Raw genomic sequence first — 16,734 nt, 5'->3', positions numbered from 1 at the left:
TTAAACATCAGTAAGGATACTCTGTGGAGAGGAGATCATAAGAATGGAAGAGGTGAAGAGGAAACATCAGGAAGCTATTACATAAGTCTGCAAGGGAGAAGAGGGAGGCTCAGACCAGAAATGCAAAGAAGGGGATATTTTGGGGGTATATACAAAGGGACAATAGGACTAGGTAACTGAATAGCAGTGCAGGGTGGGGGAAAGAGGAATCAAGGCTTACACTTAGGTTTTAAGCTTGAGAAGGTAAGTGGATGGGAGTAACAGGATTGATAGGAAAAATCAGGATTTCTATTCTGAGATGCCCAACAAATATTCAGGTAGGCAGTGGCATGAATGTAGAGCTCAGTGGTCAGGCAGCACTGCCGATAAAATTTTGGAGTAACTGGTCTCGTTCCACATGAGATCCATGAGGGCAAAAATGTTTTTAAAAAGCACATTTTAAAACATTTAAATTGAAGAATGAGATACATAAAAGCCCCCTGTTGTCTGGGTACATACAGCTAAATGAATTTTCAAACTGCAAACCCTGTTACCAATACCAAGATTGAGAAATGGAACATGACCTTCACCCCAGTAGCTAACTCCTGCTCCCCACCCCCAGTCACAACGCCTCACTCCCCCTCAAAAAGACAATGACTAGACTGACTTTTAACACTTATTTTTTAAAGATTGTATTTCTTTAGACAGAGGGCAAGGGAGGGAGAAAGAAACATCAATTGATTGCCTCTCACATGCCCCCAACTGGGGAGCTGGCCAGCAACCCAAGCATGTGCCCTGCTGACAGACTGGAACCAGTAACCTCTCGGTGTGTGGTGCAATGCCAAACCCACTGAATCACACCAGTCAGGGCTTAACAGATTATTTTTTCCAAGTTTTATCTATTATACAATGGAATCACACATTATTTATTGTTTTACATATGATTTCTTTCACACATTGTTAGTGATATTCATCCACATCCACATTGTTTATTCATATTTATTGTGAATATACACATCTTACTTATTCATTCTACTATTGAGGGGAATATGGGTAATTTTCATTATTTATTATAGTGATATGAATATTCAAAATATAGTCTCTTGATAAAAATATAATTTCTTAGTCATAAGATGTACATTCTACTCAACAGCAATTTTCCAAAGTAATTAACCCAACAGACACTTCCAGCATACAAGTGCCAGTTGCTTCACATCCTGGGAGCACAATGATTTTGTTTTGTTCCAGTGCCTAGAACAGTGCTACATTTTAACTTACACACCTGGTAGGTGCAACAAGTGTGCAATCAATTCTGTTTAAAGAACGAATTGGAACATAGATGGCATTTAAAGCTGTGGGCTTGAATTAAGATCATCTTGGAAGAAATAAGATTAGATAATAGGGCTGATGAATAAGCCTTCAGTGACTCCTACATTTAGATAACTGGCTAAAAAGGAGCAAGTAGAGGAGGAAGAAAATGGGAGCCCATGGGATTCTGCAAACCAAAAGAAATGTGTGTTTTAAGGGGGTACAGTTAACCACTTTGCTGCCGAGATCATAAAAAAGGGCAGAATGGGGGAAGAGTCAGGAGTTCTGTTTTTGGTCTGAATATTTCAAGTCTCAAGGGCTTAAGCTCTAAATTCAGATGGAGACCTTAAATGCGCATATGGATGTGGAAGTCTGGAGTTTAGAACCTGAAATGTAAGTTTGATATTTATGAGTATAAATTTATTTGTAAAAGAGAGAGTGTAAATGGATGATAGATGGGGACCCAGCCTTGAGGCATTTCCACTGAGAAGTTGAACAGAGGTAAACACCTGCAAAGCAGACTATGTGTATGGTTAAGTATATGGTAAGGTAGGAGAGAAGCCTGAAAAGTGCCCTGTCACTGAGGTAATGACAACATCGACTGTGTTAAATGTTGGTGAATTTCAACAAAATGAGAACAGAATAATAATCACTGCATTTAACTACTAATTAATAATTATGGCATCTATAATCACATCTATAACATCACTCTGACTGGCTGCAAAAAGTCCCACCGTATGGCGTACCAAAATCTACTCAATCAGTCCCACTGTTGAGTTCTTAGATTCTTCCCCAACCATTAGTCATAAAGTTGCCTTGAGCATTCTCTTAAGAGTTGAAATTGCTTAATTAAGGAAGTCTAAACATCTTGAAAGCTTTTTATACAGCTACCAAAGTACTCTCTGGAAAGGTTTTATTAAATTCTACCACCATCCCACAGAAATATAGTAATTGTAAAAAAAAAAAGTTTTTGCCATTTTGATAGGTGGTATGTAGTATAATTACACTTTTATTAATGAAGTCATATGTTTGTTGATCATTACTTATTAAGTGTGCCTATATCTCTTACCCCAAATGAGGGTTGTTACAGGCAAACTGTATGTTAAATATCCAGAAGACTGAAATATTCATTTAGTGCAGTGCAAAAAGCAAATAAACATAGGTATGAATCACAGCTTGTGAATACACTAGCTGTGTGTCCCTGGTCCGGTAACTTCTCAGGTTCTATCTTCTTGAATGTGCAATGGGGATCAGTTCTACCTTGAAGTGTTGTGAACAATGAAGTGATGTACAAAATGCTAGAAATTATGCCATTATTATAATAGCTATCCTAGTGCAAAAGTAACGGCGCCATGGCACAGTTATCTAAAAAACAGACTGTAGGGCAGTCGCTTGGTTTGAAGAAACGAAGATGCTATTTCTGTCATTTCCGCCATCCTACTCCAATTCCTGCCCCTCCTCCTAGGTGTTGGCGTCGCCGTGGCAACAAGCACGCGCTGCCCTAGGCAAAGTTCTCTGGCAGTTGGGGACCTCTGCCGCCTCACTTTCTGCTGGCCAGCGACTCCGCCGCGCGTCCCGTCCACCTCGCCTCAGATAAGATTTCCCTTGGCCTTAGGGCTAAAGGCCGAGGGGCAGCATGGCCAAAGCAGCAGCCTCTTCGCCGCTAGAGGACTTAGACCTGAGCGGAGAGGAGGTCCAGAGGCTCACCTCTGCCTTTCAGGACCCGGAGTTCCGGCGAATGTTCTCCCAGTACGCCGAGGAGCTCACGGACCCCGAGAACCGGAGGCGATACGAAGAGGAGATCACCGCGCTGGAGCGCGAGCGCGGAGTGGAGGTGCGGTTTGTGCACCCCGAGCCTGGCTACGTGCTACGCACCAGCCTGGACGGGGCGCGGCGCTGCTTCGTGAACGTGTGCAGCAACACACTGGTAAGCGCACCAACCAGCCGGCCAGGATCCGTGAAAGCGGCGGCCGGTAGCCAGTGGTCCCTGCCCTATAGCCTAGCGCCTGGCCGCGAGTACGCAGGGCGCCGCAGCACCCGCTACACGGTCTACGACGTGGTCTTTCACCCGGGCGCGCTCGCGCTGGCCCGGAGCCACGAGCGCTTTCGCCAGATGCTGGACGCCACGGCCCTGGAAGCCGTCGAGAAGCAGTTCGGGGTGAAGCTGGACCACAGAAATGCCAAGACGTTGAAGATCAAATACAAGGGGACGCCGGAAGCAGCTGTGCTGCGCACACCCTTGCCCGGGGGTGTCCCGGCCCGGCCCGAAGGGGAGCTGGAGAGCCCTCTCCCGGATTTTCCCTACCCTTACCGGGGCCTGGCAGCCGCCGGGAACTCTATCGGGCCCGAGCTCCGGGCTCCCTCCTCTCCAGAGGCGGTCCCGCAGCCTGCCCCCACCGAACCTCGCTACAGTGTGGTGCAGCGACACCACGTGGACCTCCAGGATTACCGCTGTTCCAGGGACTCGGCCCCCAGCCCCGTGCCTCAGGAGCTGGTGGTCACCATCGAGCTGCCGCTGTTGCGCTCCGCCGAGCAGGCGGCGCTGGAGGTGACGGGAAAGCTGCTGTGTCTGGACTCCAAGAAACCCGACTACCAGCTGCGGCTCTCGCTCCCGTACCCGGTGGACGACAGCCACGGGAAGGCGCAGTTCAACAAGACCCGGCGACAGCTGGTGGTCACGCTGCCCGTGGCGCAGTCCGCGGCGCGCCTGGAGCCCGCTACAGAGCCGGAAGACAGGGCCGACACTCCCGGAACTGCTGGCGCGACCTGCACTTCCGCTAGCGAGAGCCAGACGGGTCTATCAGGGGTTTGCGCAGGGGGCGAGGACGCGGCTCCCGGCAGAGCTGGGGCTGCAGACGACGGGATTGCCACTCCGGACTTCTCCTGGGAGGAGCAGGACTTCGGCGGGCGAGCGGTCTCGGCTAACGACTTCGGGGAAAACCCCATTCCAGGAACTGGAAGCTCACCTGGGGACGGTGGTAGAATCTCTCCTTGTATTTCAGCCGGGCACCTAGACAGAGGTGCTTCTGCAGGGGGAGGAAGTGTGTGTGGAGATCTCAGCGTTGACACCCGCGTGGCCCGGGAAGACACGGGCAGGGAGTCTTCTGATCCAGCCATGGATGGCCCCGGGACAGACAGCTGGGCACCTCTGTGTCCTCCTTTGCAGTGTAAACAGGATGAAGAATCCCTGACTCTGTTAATTCAAGTGCCTCGGATCCAGCCGCAAAGTCTTCAAGGGGATGTGAGCCCTCTCCGGTACAAACTGTGCTTCTCCACCCAAGACTTAGTTTATTATTCCTTCCTCTTGCAGTTTGCTCCAGAAAATAAATTGAGTAACAAAGAAGCAGTGGTTAGCATTTCTTCAAACAATGCAGTGATAGAACTGGCCAAATCTACAGGGTGCTATGGATATTGGAGAGAGTGGTATTATGGTTTAAACAACGATTCTTTAGAGGTAACAGTTCTTTATCGAGTTTTAATATTTGAAATATTCCATCCTACTTTTAAGATTTCTCCCACTCAAAGTATTTCCTATTGGAACTTCCCTCGAAATGTCTTGAAATTGATACACTTGATGAGAGATGTCAGTGCTTGTTAAACGAATATTGAAAAAAGAAACAAAACAAAATGCCCCAAAGCAAAAAACGGCATGCATCCCCTCTGATGGATGAGTTTCAAGTCTTCAAAATTGTTAGTGCATTTGCTTCCCTGGAGTCCATTGATTGACTGAGGAGGACATGAATAGATTCCGAGGATCCATAAATCTCTAAAACTATGCAAAAAGTTGAGGATAGTTACTTCTGGAGAGAAGGGCTATAACTTTAGTCATATTTTGAAATAGGTTGATGACACAAATAGGTTTGAGAGGCACTCTGTTAGGGCTATATTTTAAGTTGGTAAATAACATTGTCCGACTATAGAAAGTAATTAGTTTCTTCCAGAGAGCAAATGTCACTTAGCCACATTTCTTATGTAGGAAAATGAACTCAGAACCAGGTGTCAATCTAAATAAATCCCTTGCCCTTTCGACCATATAGTGCTGCTTCATTTTTAGTCGTTGATATTGGTGGGGTTGTCCTCAAGTGGGCATTTTGTTACATTAAAATTACGTCTTTTTGCCTCTGTTTTAATCTTTACATCCCTACTAGTATTTGGCACAATGGCTGGCATTTAACAAAGGGTAATGTAAACATGTTTTGAACTGTACAGCACCATTAGCTACACGTCTTATGGGCATATACTCTAGAGCTGAGCTGAGCATTACCTTACTTATTTAAGATACAATTTTGATAATATGCCTGTTGTAGCGGTTACTATACCTTTTGGGTTTTTTGAGGTTCTCAAATTTTAGATTCAATACTACAATATTATGGGCAAATACTGGAAAAAAAACCCTTAAAATTTGAAGTTGTAAAGAACTTTTGTAAACTCATAAATGAACAATTAATTAATGGTTTTGGCTGAGGTTTGTATCAGTGTTACATGTAAATTTTTAAAACTGGGTTTAATTCCCAGAAACAACATAAAGTGCACGAATTATACGTTAAAAATTAAGTTTTGGGTCTTGGGCTTTCACCTGCCAGAAATTTTCACTTCTTCCCCATTATTTTTCTAGAAATCTGCTAATAAGTTACATTTATTTTACGAGAGGTATCTTCTGTGAGAAGAGGTTAATTTGAAAGACTGCAAAAGTGGTAAAATAAGTAGCCAGGGCAGGGTAAAATACTTGGTGAAAATAGGAAATTGACTATTTATGTCATTAGAAGAGGGAAATTTAGGAAAGAGCAGTCATTTTCTTGTAATTGTCTTAATAAATGTGAAGGTAACTCACAATATGGGAAGAAAGCTTTGTGGACAAGCAGTAGAGAAAATAGTAAAGAATACATTTTAATCTGATTTACTACTATGCTAACATTAGTTTAGCAAAGAAACCAGAAAAAATGAGATTATGGCAACTGAGTTTTATATCTTTGATGCTTGCAATAGATTTAATATTTCTTAATCATCACGTTTGCTAAGGCTGATGAATCATAATGTTGTTTTTCTATTTACATTTCACTGTCACTGGACCAGGCTCTAAACATGATTTTTTTAAAAAAATCACAAAAGAATAGTGGGTGGATAGATAGATAATATATCGTGACTATATTGTTATATGCATTATATGAAAACAATTATAATGTGAAGAGACCAATTTGTGGCTGTGAAGTTCAGAATTGTTGCTTTACATATAAGTATAAAATGTATTTATATAAGCTTTAAATATTCACTGGGAATTTTCCTAATGGGTTACAACCACTGAATACAGTATCTTTTTTAAAAATCCTCATTTGAGGATATTTTTAATAATTTTAGAGAGAGAGGAAGAGGGAGAAAGAGAAAAAAGAAACATCGATTGGTTGCCTCTCCTGTGTGCTATGACTGGGGATTGTACCCGCAACCTTTTGGTCTTTGGGAGGATGCTCCAACCAACTGATCTAGGGCAATACAGTACCTTTATAGTAAAATCAGTCATTACATTGTGAAGACAATTTTATGCAAATTGTATTTCAATCGTAACCATTTCCATTATAAATACATATTATTTTTCCTTGGGTTAGCTAAAAACTAAACTATTTGGTGTATTTTCTTTTTAAAAATAGCTTTATTTATTTATTTATTTATTTATTTTTAGATACGGGAAGGAAAAGAGAGGGAAACATCAGTATGTGGTGTTCTGTCATCTGCCCCCTACTGGGGACCTGTCCTACAACCCAAGCATGTGTCCTGACCGGGAATCCAACTGTTGACCCTTTAGTTTGCAGGGCAGCACTCAATCCACTCAGCCACACCAGCCAGGGCTGGTGTATTTTCTTGTTTTTTCTTACATAATTAATATGACAGTCTTTTCCAGAGATAGGAAACTTAGAAATGTTTTTGATGGTTGTATTTTTATAATACAGTGTTATTCTGAATCTTCAAATAATAGCAAGGCAAATTACTCTAAAAGTAAAATTTTTCTGTTCCAAAGGTTCAACTTGTTTTGTAGGTGTTCCCAAGTTCAAACACTTTAATAGGAAAAAACTCAAAACTTGTCTTTTTCTGATTTCTTTCCCCTATTTGGACTAAATAATGGACTTTTTATTTGTAGTTATAAAATTTATTTATTTGAAAGTACAGAGGCAAATACTTTTAATTTGGGCAACAATGAACTGATTTCATGAATATGGTTGTTCCTTCAATGCCCTGTGTACCTGTATTCACTTAATGTGAATATGAACAAATTACTTTGTGTTGAGGGTTTTTGTGAATGTGATTTTTGCGTTTCCTAGTGGTTTGGAAATCTACCTCATTGTTATAAATAGCTATATGCTGGTGTCTCACACTGGATGGTCTCATTGCTTAAAAATAAAGTCAACTTCTTTTAAGTAAAGATATTACACTTGGCTCTTACCTGACCAAGAACCAAAAGACAAAATTTGAATGGATCCTGTCATGTATATTTCTTAGCTGACTCATTAGGAAGTGTTCTAAAATTGAAGTACATTTCATAGCTAGGACTGCATTTATAGCTCTAGAGGTGATGTTATTCTTATAAAATATTAAGAGAAGAAAAAGAAAAGAAAATATTTTTTGTAAGTAAGACTATCTAGGAGAGAAAACATACCTCAGATTTAACAGAGACCTAGAAAAGGAGCTAAACTTTTTCTTTTAGGGTCTTTCCCTATATGTATATGTACTCTGCTATTCCTATTGCTGTTCAAGACTGTCTTCTTTTGCCAGGATATAGGAAAAACATTAAACATTTTAAAAGTGTAATCCTGAATTATGTGAGAAGTTTTATGAGCTGTTTTTACATAAAACTTAAATATGACCTGTAAAACAGAATATATTTTTTCTTATTTTAGGAAAGGTTATTTGTAAATGAAGAAAATGTTAATGAATTTCTCGAAGACGTCCTGAGCTCTCCATTCCAACAGACAATGCCCCTAACCCCACCTTTAATTGAAGTCCTTCAGGTTACTGATAGCAAGATTCAAATTCAGGCAAAGGTAAGGATTTCAGTGGGCTTTGCAGAATAGTGACTTAGGACAAAGTTAAAGCCTAATGAATAACTTAATTCTTGATGCTATAATGTTAAGCTAAATGTATATAATGGCCAGAAAGAGGAATAAAGACTTTTTTACATGCATTTTACTATGTGCTAAACACTGCAGTTCATTTTTATATATATTATCTCATTTAACTCCAAAATAGCTGTCAAGTGAGGAATAGAGAAAAACTGACATTCGGGAAGTTAGTCCAGAGACAAAAAATCTTTTTGACTCTCAGACCATGTCATACAGTTAGTTCATTCTTTGTAGTTGAATCTTAAGTTTGGTTATTTTTACAGACTTCATTATTGAATGCAGAAATAATTTAACTAGCACAAATGGCATGTATTGGGGGAGAGTGGCTCTGAATAATCACAGTGATTCAAGAAAATTCAAGAAATTCAAGAATACCCTTGCAAGAATGATTGCTAAGCTCTGAGTGGGTAGCTCAGTTGGTTAGAGCATATCTGGATGCACCAATGTTGTGGATTCAGTCCCCTGTCAGGGCACATACAAGGGTTAACTAGTTAATGATAAATAAGTGGAACAACAAATCAATTTTTCTTTCTCTTGCCCTTCCTCTCTCAAGTAAATAAATAAATAAATAAATGAAGGGTTTGTAGGCCAGGATTTTTTTATCCTGAGGTAGATAAGGCATTGAAAGAATTTAATCAGGGAATTAATGCCAGGGTTGCATTGTTTGCAATGTCAATAAATGGCAGCATTTGGAGGATGACTTTGAGGAGGAAGTCTGTTTGCAAGTCTGCAAGGGTTGGTTATTCCCTCACACCTTTAATTTTTTCCAGATGATACTAAAATTTGATTTTGTTTGTTTCAAAGGATGATTAATTTGTTTCTCTTGACATAGTTGCAAAAATGTACTAAGTCTGAGCAGCTTCAAGAAAAGGAAGAAAGAGCCAATGAAGCAAGTCATCTAACTGAAAAAGAAAAAATAGAACATCCTACCACCTCAACAACAGATTCTGATTCATCTATAGCTGTTAAAGTACTAGAAATAGACAGTTGTGGTTCCGCTGAATACTTGCAACAAAAGTCTCTTGATATTTCCCAAGTGCTATTTGGAAAGTCGCAGCAATCTGAGTCAAAAATGGAACCTGAATTTATAAAAGAAAAAAGTGCTGTTGACTCAAATGAAAGGAAAGATAATTTAAAAGAACCAGTAATGACTGAAGAGAAAAAATTAACAGTTCACAATATACCTGGTTTTGACAACATAAAAGAAACCAATATGCAGGATGGTAGTGTGCAGATTATTAAAGATCATGTGACTCACTGTGCATTCAGTTTTCAGAATTCTTTGCTATATGACTTGGATTAATATAATTTTAGAATTTAAAGGTTAAGAGTTAAAAAATTTTGGACATAATAGAAATTCTATTTCTGTTAACCATTATCTTAAAACCAAAGGTTACTGAAGGAAGTATATTTTCGGTTTAAAATATATTCTCTGTTCATTCTCTTAAAACTGAAGATATTCAAAAAATTAAAATTTGCAATTTTGATTCTAATGGGAAAACTGGAGATATTTTGCATGTATAGAGTTTATATATAATTTCCTTAAGTTTTGTGATTCCTCTGATAGATGTATATTCTTTCTAAATGAGAAATATTTAGTTTTGTTACAACCTGTACATATTCTGTGTTGGTTTTGGCTTCTTTTGTTTACCATTAGTTTCAAAATATTCACTAAGTTGTGGCTGTCACAAAAAGTAATTCTCAAGAATGTAACTAGAAATCTAAGTGTTGAGGGGGCAGAATCTCAAAATTGTTTCAAAGTTTCACTAAATAGGATGTGTTTTTATGCTTGAAATATTGTTAGAGATGAAAGAACTTTACTAACCAGTAATAATAATTTGAACGATTATAATACAAATATGCTGAATGAAATTCAGTATTTTTGCTTCCACACTGTATTTTACTTTTCTCATCTGTCACACACACGCACACACTATATGTGCGTGTATATATATATATATATATATATATATATATATGTTTGTACACATATAAGACAAGTTATTTAGTAATTACTTTGAAAATTTAAAAATTTTAAAGCATTTTTTAGAAGTTATTGTTACATATTAAAACATCCCTTGGTTTTATAGAATACATAGGGTGAATTTTAGAACAGGAAAACTAAAAAAATCTGGGAATTTGCTCCCATGGGAAAATTATCATTATTATATTATTACATGAAGACAACGAAGTGTTTTCTAATTAACTTCCTTTATAACATCTAAAAGAAGGCAGTGGCAGATAATGTATCGTGGCTGTTAGTTTGTGGAATACTGTTTTTATTTGAGGCCAGAAGAATATCCTACTTAATTTTTTCCTCACAGAAATGTTTAGGACAGCATGAAATAAACCGTAGAAAGAAAAATATCTGTTAACCCAATCTCTAACCCCAAAGACCATGAGCTGAGGTATGTATTCCAAAAATAGCTACCAATTCAAACATCTGGCCTTACCTTAGTCCTGGAAATTACCTAATATTTTTAATCCTTTAAACTGAGGAGGTCATATTAGAGCACCAAAAGCTGGTACAAAGCCTGGCTACTCATCCTGATTTACATTTATAATCCTGATAAAATCTGGAACTAGACTGGATTAAGGGCAGTATAACTGTAGCTAGTTCATAAAACAAGAGATTTGCCCCATCTTAGATGACCAAATGCATTTTCAACCATAATATGATGGTTAATTTGCTGCAATAATTTTGAAACTACTTAATACACAATTTTCTTAGATTGAAATGACTGATTGTAATATCTACACCAAAATTAGTCTGAGTAATTTTTGGTTGAATGGAATTGTATACTGTTAAGAGAAATGTCTACGTTAAATGTGGAATAAATTTTAAGCCTGTTTCCTCCCATGTCCTTTTAAGAAGTATTTCAGTTAAAATAAAGCTGGCATTGTAACGTTGTACTTTGGCATGACTGAACTTTGTATTATTCCTGGCTATATTTCACTTACAGAGCAGCTTTTTATTGTTCATTATCTATGCCTGGCTAATTTGAAAGCCAGTTTCTTCCAAAGGGAATGCACTGTCAAGAGCTGAATTTTCTTTATTTCAGAATCAGTTATATAATGTACGAATAGTAAATATGAAGATGTAATACAAACTTTAAAACTTCTAAAATGCCTTCATTGAATTTTGGTGTAAAGAGTACATAAAATTTATTCTGCAAAATGATTAGGAACCTCTTTATGCAAAAATGATTATTTTATTTTGGCAGCACTAAAAGAAAAAAAAAACCCACTGTATTTCTACATTGAGGTGAAAACAGTGTTAAAATTTTCTTATCAAATACATTCCAAAAGAAAGTGTGTTCTACGAAGGTTCCAAAGCACAGGCAAATCTTAACACAATAATACAGGAATCTGTAATACTTATATTGACTCTGTTTTGACAGGGTGTTTAACAAACATAACTTTTGAATTATAAAACCAGTGAAGCAATCCTTTTCTAGTAACTGTGTGGAGTGAAACTGGGATTGTTCCATTAATACTTAACAATTTCATGGTAATACTTGTTACTACTATGACAACTTTAAATAAATTTGAAAATGGAAATGTATACCAAGTTCCAGGTAAAAAGATTAATAGATGCAATTTAAATAAAATTCCTCCTCTTCTCTCAGAGTAATGATTAGCTTTAGCAGATACACAGACTAAGCTTTAAAATCCAACTCCCAAAATTAAAACTTGTTTTAAATCTTTGATTAATCAGACATAAAGGAAAAAGATTACTATAATTGGACACATTTACAAGAATTTTTTTGTATTAAAGCAGAAACCCAAACCTTAAACTCTTTTATTCAACTGTCTGTCCTGTTGGGACAAATATCAAAAATAGAAGACTGTCACTTTTGCTTTTGTAATTGTGTTTTTCTTTTTCACTGCAGTCTTCTATAACTTTTACAGAGTTCATGGTCTCTAATATCTCCCCACCCTCCATTTTTCCTAGGTGGGGAAATCGCTGCCATGAACTTCTCACTGATACTTAGAGTTTCTGGAAACATGTACTGTTTGTTACTATTTAAGAGTGACTCAATTTGGGCACTCTGGGTTGATGGTCTACAGGTTTTCTTGTGGTGCATACCACAGTCTCCAGCGTGAAAAATCCTAGGTACCTGAGGAACTAGCACTTTCCAGAATTTTGGAAGACAAGATACAGTCAAATATTGAAGAGTCCAGTCCCAGTTATAATCATCATAAGTACAGAAAGTGTCTGTGCAGTCCATCAGTTTCTGATAGGCATCCCGGGTCAAGGCTAGACCCATATTGTGCTCTGTGGATTTCCAAGTTTTCACGTCTACCTTGTCAGCAATGCCAGAGAAACTTCGACTGGCAGTATAGGTTCCTAGGGAAAGAACATCACACTCAGGGCACTCTTGTTGCTTTAATTTCCACATCTTTTTGAAGACATGGTAAAAGTCTGGGGCTAAGTAGTGATCCTCCTCTAGGAAAAGTATGAGGCCAGCATAGTCTCGAAGAATTTTGACCCTTTCCCATACAAAATGCAGCTTCCACCACCAATGGTGTTTGGTTTGGGAGAACTTGGCCTCTCTATAATGGCCAAAGGAGTCAGGATACTCTGCATTAATGCATCCCATCTTCAAAGCTGCATTCTTCTCCAGATCTCTCGGGCAATCTCTAGGGTCACTGCCCGGAAACTCGTTGGGGTACAACTGAATGCTGAAAGGAAAGAACACTTGCAGAACAGGACAGAAATCCACAGCAGCGATCAGCTGATTGATCTCAGTCGACCAGAAGTCATGGCTAAAGATGACGAGGACATTGTCAATGCCCTGGGCTTTCCGAAGTGAGTCTAGCAGCAGTTTGAGGTAATCGGGCCGGTTATGTACCTGGACCACCAGCACCAGCTCTCGAGGGGCCCAGGAACCGGCCTTATCTACATTCCTCAGCGTCTGGTCAAAGTTCAGCTGGTACACCAGGGACCGGTACCGCAGCGTCAAGTTGTCCGCCTCGGGCGGGGCCACCGCGACCAGCGGGGCCGCTGACTCGTTGGAGACCCGACGGATGCCCATGGACACTGGGGGATGGTCCCCACCCCGACCACCAGCAGCACGCGCGGGCTCAGCGTCCAGCAGCGGCGGGGCGAGGGCCTCGTTCTTCCTTTGTCGCCCATTGCTGCTCCAGAGAACGAAGCCGCAGGCGGCCACTACTAACGTCAGGATCAGCACCTTCCGCTTGTAGATACGGAACCTCATGGTCTCCTGAGCCGGGAACGCTGGCAGGAGGGTGCGGAAAGGAGCTAGCGGCTTCTGCACGGAAGAGGCGGGTGGGCAGCTGTCGTCTCCTTGGCCTGTAGCAGTCGGAACTGGCCCGCGCGGCTGCCCTCGCTAACTCATCCCGGGCCCCAGAACTGCTGGGGCCCGAAGGCTCTCAGCTTCACCGTGCGGCCGGGGCTCGACACATCTTCGCCCGGCAGCTGCGGCTCCGGCAGCAGTCCCGCCGCTAGGAGCCGGGGCTCGTAGTCGCCTCGGTTCTCTCCATTCAGCACAAGTCTTGGAAGAAGCTCTGCGGCGGCCCCACCGTATCCCAGCTTCGTTACCTGCGCCTCCAGCGGCCCTGTATCCTCTGCGCTCTCATCTTTACGCCGGCCCCAGACCACCACCACCGAGCGACGCAGCCTCGCCCCACTTCGTCAGCGACCACTCTTGACAACCGGCTACTGGCTCTCCGCGCGCCGCGGCCCTAGGGCCCACACCCCTCGGGCCCGCCCCTTGGGCCGTTGGTTGGCGCTGCCACAGCTCGCGCAGAGGTGCCGTCCACCGCTGCCCACTGCCTATTGGCCCGTGGCACTGTCGCTCAAAGCTTGGTTCCAACTTCCGCCCGTTGCCTCCTCTTCCTGTCAGGCGGGAGCGGAGCGAGGCAAGAAGTGTGAACGCTGAGTTTCCAGGTAAGGTAAGATTGGGACTGTAGGGTTCCACACTGGAGCCTCCAGTGTCCAGAACCCTGCGGTAGAGTAGGCCCTGGTAGAGAAGGGTAGGCGAGACCCGCTGCTTTGGCTGGGTAGAGTTTAAGAACGGGCTTCTGCCTCAGGAAAGGGACTCACGCATGGCGCAGCTGGGCCGGGAGGTACTCGTTAAGGACACGTCAGCCTTCTGGGCGGCTGAGCGGTGATGGAGAACAGTGCGTGGGGGTGGGGGTGGGGAGTGAGTGAAACCAGACTCCTGCGGTTCTCGCAGAAGGAATGGGGGTGGGCTGTAGCAGTAGCTACTCCGTCACGCAGGGAACAGGGCATGTCTGGGATCTAGAACATCGGGGAAGTGAGTGCGGAGAGCAGTCGAAATGGAACTGGAACCTTGGCCCTCTCTGCCAAAGAAAATTAAACATCATTATGCTTTTCTTTTCAGAGCCACCGTTAATTAAGCTCCCACTTTGTACAGGGAACTCTGTGCTGCTCTTGCTGTTTTTCGTCTCATTCTAGCAATGCAATGATTTAAGCATTCCAAAAAGGTGTGCACGTGTATGCGTGTTTACTCACGGAAAATTAGTAGTTGGTGGATTTAAACACTACTGATGAATGTTATTTTCCTATAAATACTTGCATACTATTTTTCAAAATGTTTAACTGAAGTTTAAATATCTTACCACAGTTTTCCTTGTGTATACAGCTTTACTGCAAAGATGGTCAATGTGCCTAAAACCCGAAGGACTTTCTGTAAGAAGTGTGGAAAGCATCAGCCTCACAAAGTGACCCAGTATAAGAAGGGCAAGGATTCCCTGTATGCCCAGGGGAAAAGGCGCTATGATCGGAAGCAGAGTGGCTACGGTGGGCAGACCAAGCCGATTTTCCGGAAGAAGGCTAAAACCACAAAGAAGATTGTGCTGAGGCTTGAATGTGTTGAGCCTAACTGTAGATCCAAGAGGATGCTGGCCATTAAAAGATGCAAGCATTTTGAACTGGGAGGAGATAAGAAGAGAAAGGGCCAAGTGATCCAGTTCTAAGCTTTGGGATTCTGTTTTATTTTCGAAAGGAAGATGTTGAAGCAGTCGGAAAAATTACCTGTATGAAAATAAATGCAGTGATATTCTCACTCATATCTTTTGTTTTATTTATTTTTAAAATATAAGTAGAAGTGCATGCTTAATGTGGTTATAAATTAAGGAAACAAGAGTAAGTTATTTGTAAGTGAATCTCCTCAAATTATTAAACTTAGTTTCACAAGAATGAGAAATTTGCTTTTATATATGAATTTTACGTCAGCTATGGTATTTACATGGGGTGGCTTGTACATGAATAAGACAAAGGGCTAGGGTGTAGGAGTAACAGATGGTTAACACTTATTCCCAACATTTATATCTGCATTTTTTAAAAAAAATTTTCTATAACAAAAATCAGGTATGTACAAATTTTTTAAATATGCCATAAAACATGACTTTAAAGAGCCATGTTTTAATGTAGTTTTATATTTACAGGCAATCCCTCACTGATTTATGTGTTTAGAAAATCCTAAGATACTTAATTACAGAATTCTTGGTTTTAGAGACCAAAGTGAATTAACTCTAGAAGGTAGTACAATGCCTGGACCTAAAGCCTCTGATATGGTCCATGGTATCCCTAACAGGGTGATTTGTAATTATTGAGTAAAATACTCTATAAATAAACACCTGGAACAAAGTCGGTACCAGATAAATCACTGCTCCCTTTATTTAAGGCATGTTTGCATTATATATAATTTTTTTAAATAAAAATCTAGAAATAATACAAGGATTTTACAGGAAGAATTTAATCACTAGCAATATAAATTTAACATTGTCCAAGGAATCATTCCTTTGGACCAATGCCTTGCCTCCATCAGCTTGGAGAAAAACTGTTCTGGAGCTCATGTACATAAAGTTTTAATAAAAATTTAAAATAGTATCTGTTCAAGAATATTTGTATTTTCTGGGAAAAAATGCCCCAAATAAATACCTTAGGAAGACAGGTTACTTCAGTTGTAAGAAATAGTCTTGTATACGAGGGGGATCCCCCCAAAAACCGGTATTTATAAAAAATTGTGTATCCTCACATGTTTAAACTTTGGTCCCCTACAAAGTACTCTCCATTTGATGCAATATACCTATCGAGATGTTTTTTCCACTGCTCAAAAGTCTTTGAGCATATTGATTTTGATGAATTTTAGTGCTTCTGCAGTTTTTTGTTTCACCTCTCCCACACTGGTAAAATGTTTCCTATGGAGGACTTTTTTCATTCAGGGAAACAAAAAAGTTGCCTAGGGTGAGATGGGGTAAATAGAAAGGGTAGGGCATGGGGGTCATGCCATTTTTGGTCAAAAACTGCTGAATACTCATCTTCGTGTGGGCAAGTGTCCCCCAA

The 16,734-nt window shown here is 40.7% G+C and overlaps 3 protein-coding genes across 6 annotated transcripts; 2 read left to right on the top strand and 1 right to left on the bottom strand.

Annotated features, from left to right (window-relative positions):
- Nucleotides 1-634: 634 nt before the first annotated feature.
- Nucleotides 635-11,307, top strand: DNAAF2 (dynein axonemal assembly factor 2). The gene is made up of 3 exons (XM_045848709.1): nt 635-4,741; nt 8,175-8,318; nt 9,229-11,307. Exons 1-3 carry the CDS (start codon nt 2,924-2,926, stop codon nt 9,697-9,699), a joined length of 2,433 nt encoding a protein of 810 aa, XP_045704665.1. The 5' UTR covers nt 635-2,923; the 3' UTR covers nt 9,700-11,307.
- Nucleotides 11,308-11,588: 281 nt separating this feature from the next.
- Nucleotides 11,589-14,021, bottom strand: MGAT2 (alpha-1,6-mannosyl-glycoprotein 2-beta-N-acetylglucosaminyltransferase). Its single transcript, XM_045848710.1, has one exon. The coding sequence runs from the start codon at nt 13,616-13,618 to the stop codon at nt 12,281-12,283; it is 1,338 nt and encodes a 445-aa protein (XP_045704666.1). The 5' UTR covers nt 13,619-14,021; the 3' UTR covers nt 11,589-12,280.
- A 144-nt stretch (nt 14,022-14,165) lies between these two features.
- RPL36AL (ribosomal protein L36a like) lies at nt 14,166-15,455 on the top strand. Of its 4 annotated transcripts, none has more exons than XM_045848711.1 (2): nt 14,166-14,310; nt 15,029-15,455. In XM_045848711.1, exon 2 carries the CDS (start codon nt 15,042-15,044, stop codon nt 15,360-15,362), a length of 321 nt encoding a protein of 106 aa, XP_045704667.1. In that variant the 5' UTR covers nt 14,166-14,310; nt 15,029-15,041; the 3' UTR covers nt 15,363-15,455. The 4 variants fall into 4 exon arrangements, with proteins under 4 accessions (XP_045704667.1, XP_045704668.1, XP_045704669.1 ...); XM_045848712.1 differs by having other exon boundaries at nt 14,201-14,315; XM_045848713.1 differs by having other exon boundaries at nt 14,253-14,310; nt 15,011-15,455.
- The last annotated feature ends 1,279 nt before the right edge of the window (nt 15,456-16,734 follow it).

This window comes from Phyllostomus hastatus, unplaced genomic scaffold (assembly GCF_019186645.2).
Source record: "Phyllostomus hastatus isolate PE091 unplaced genomic scaffold, TTU_PhHast_1.1 phas_contig_62, whole genome shotgun sequence".
NCBI classification, from domain to species: domain Eukaryota; kingdom Metazoa; phylum Chordata; class Mammalia; order Chiroptera; family Phyllostomidae; genus Phyllostomus; species Phyllostomus hastatus.
Note: the sequence above shows the minus strand (reverse complement) of the source record. Positions and strands in the feature narration are given on the sequence as shown.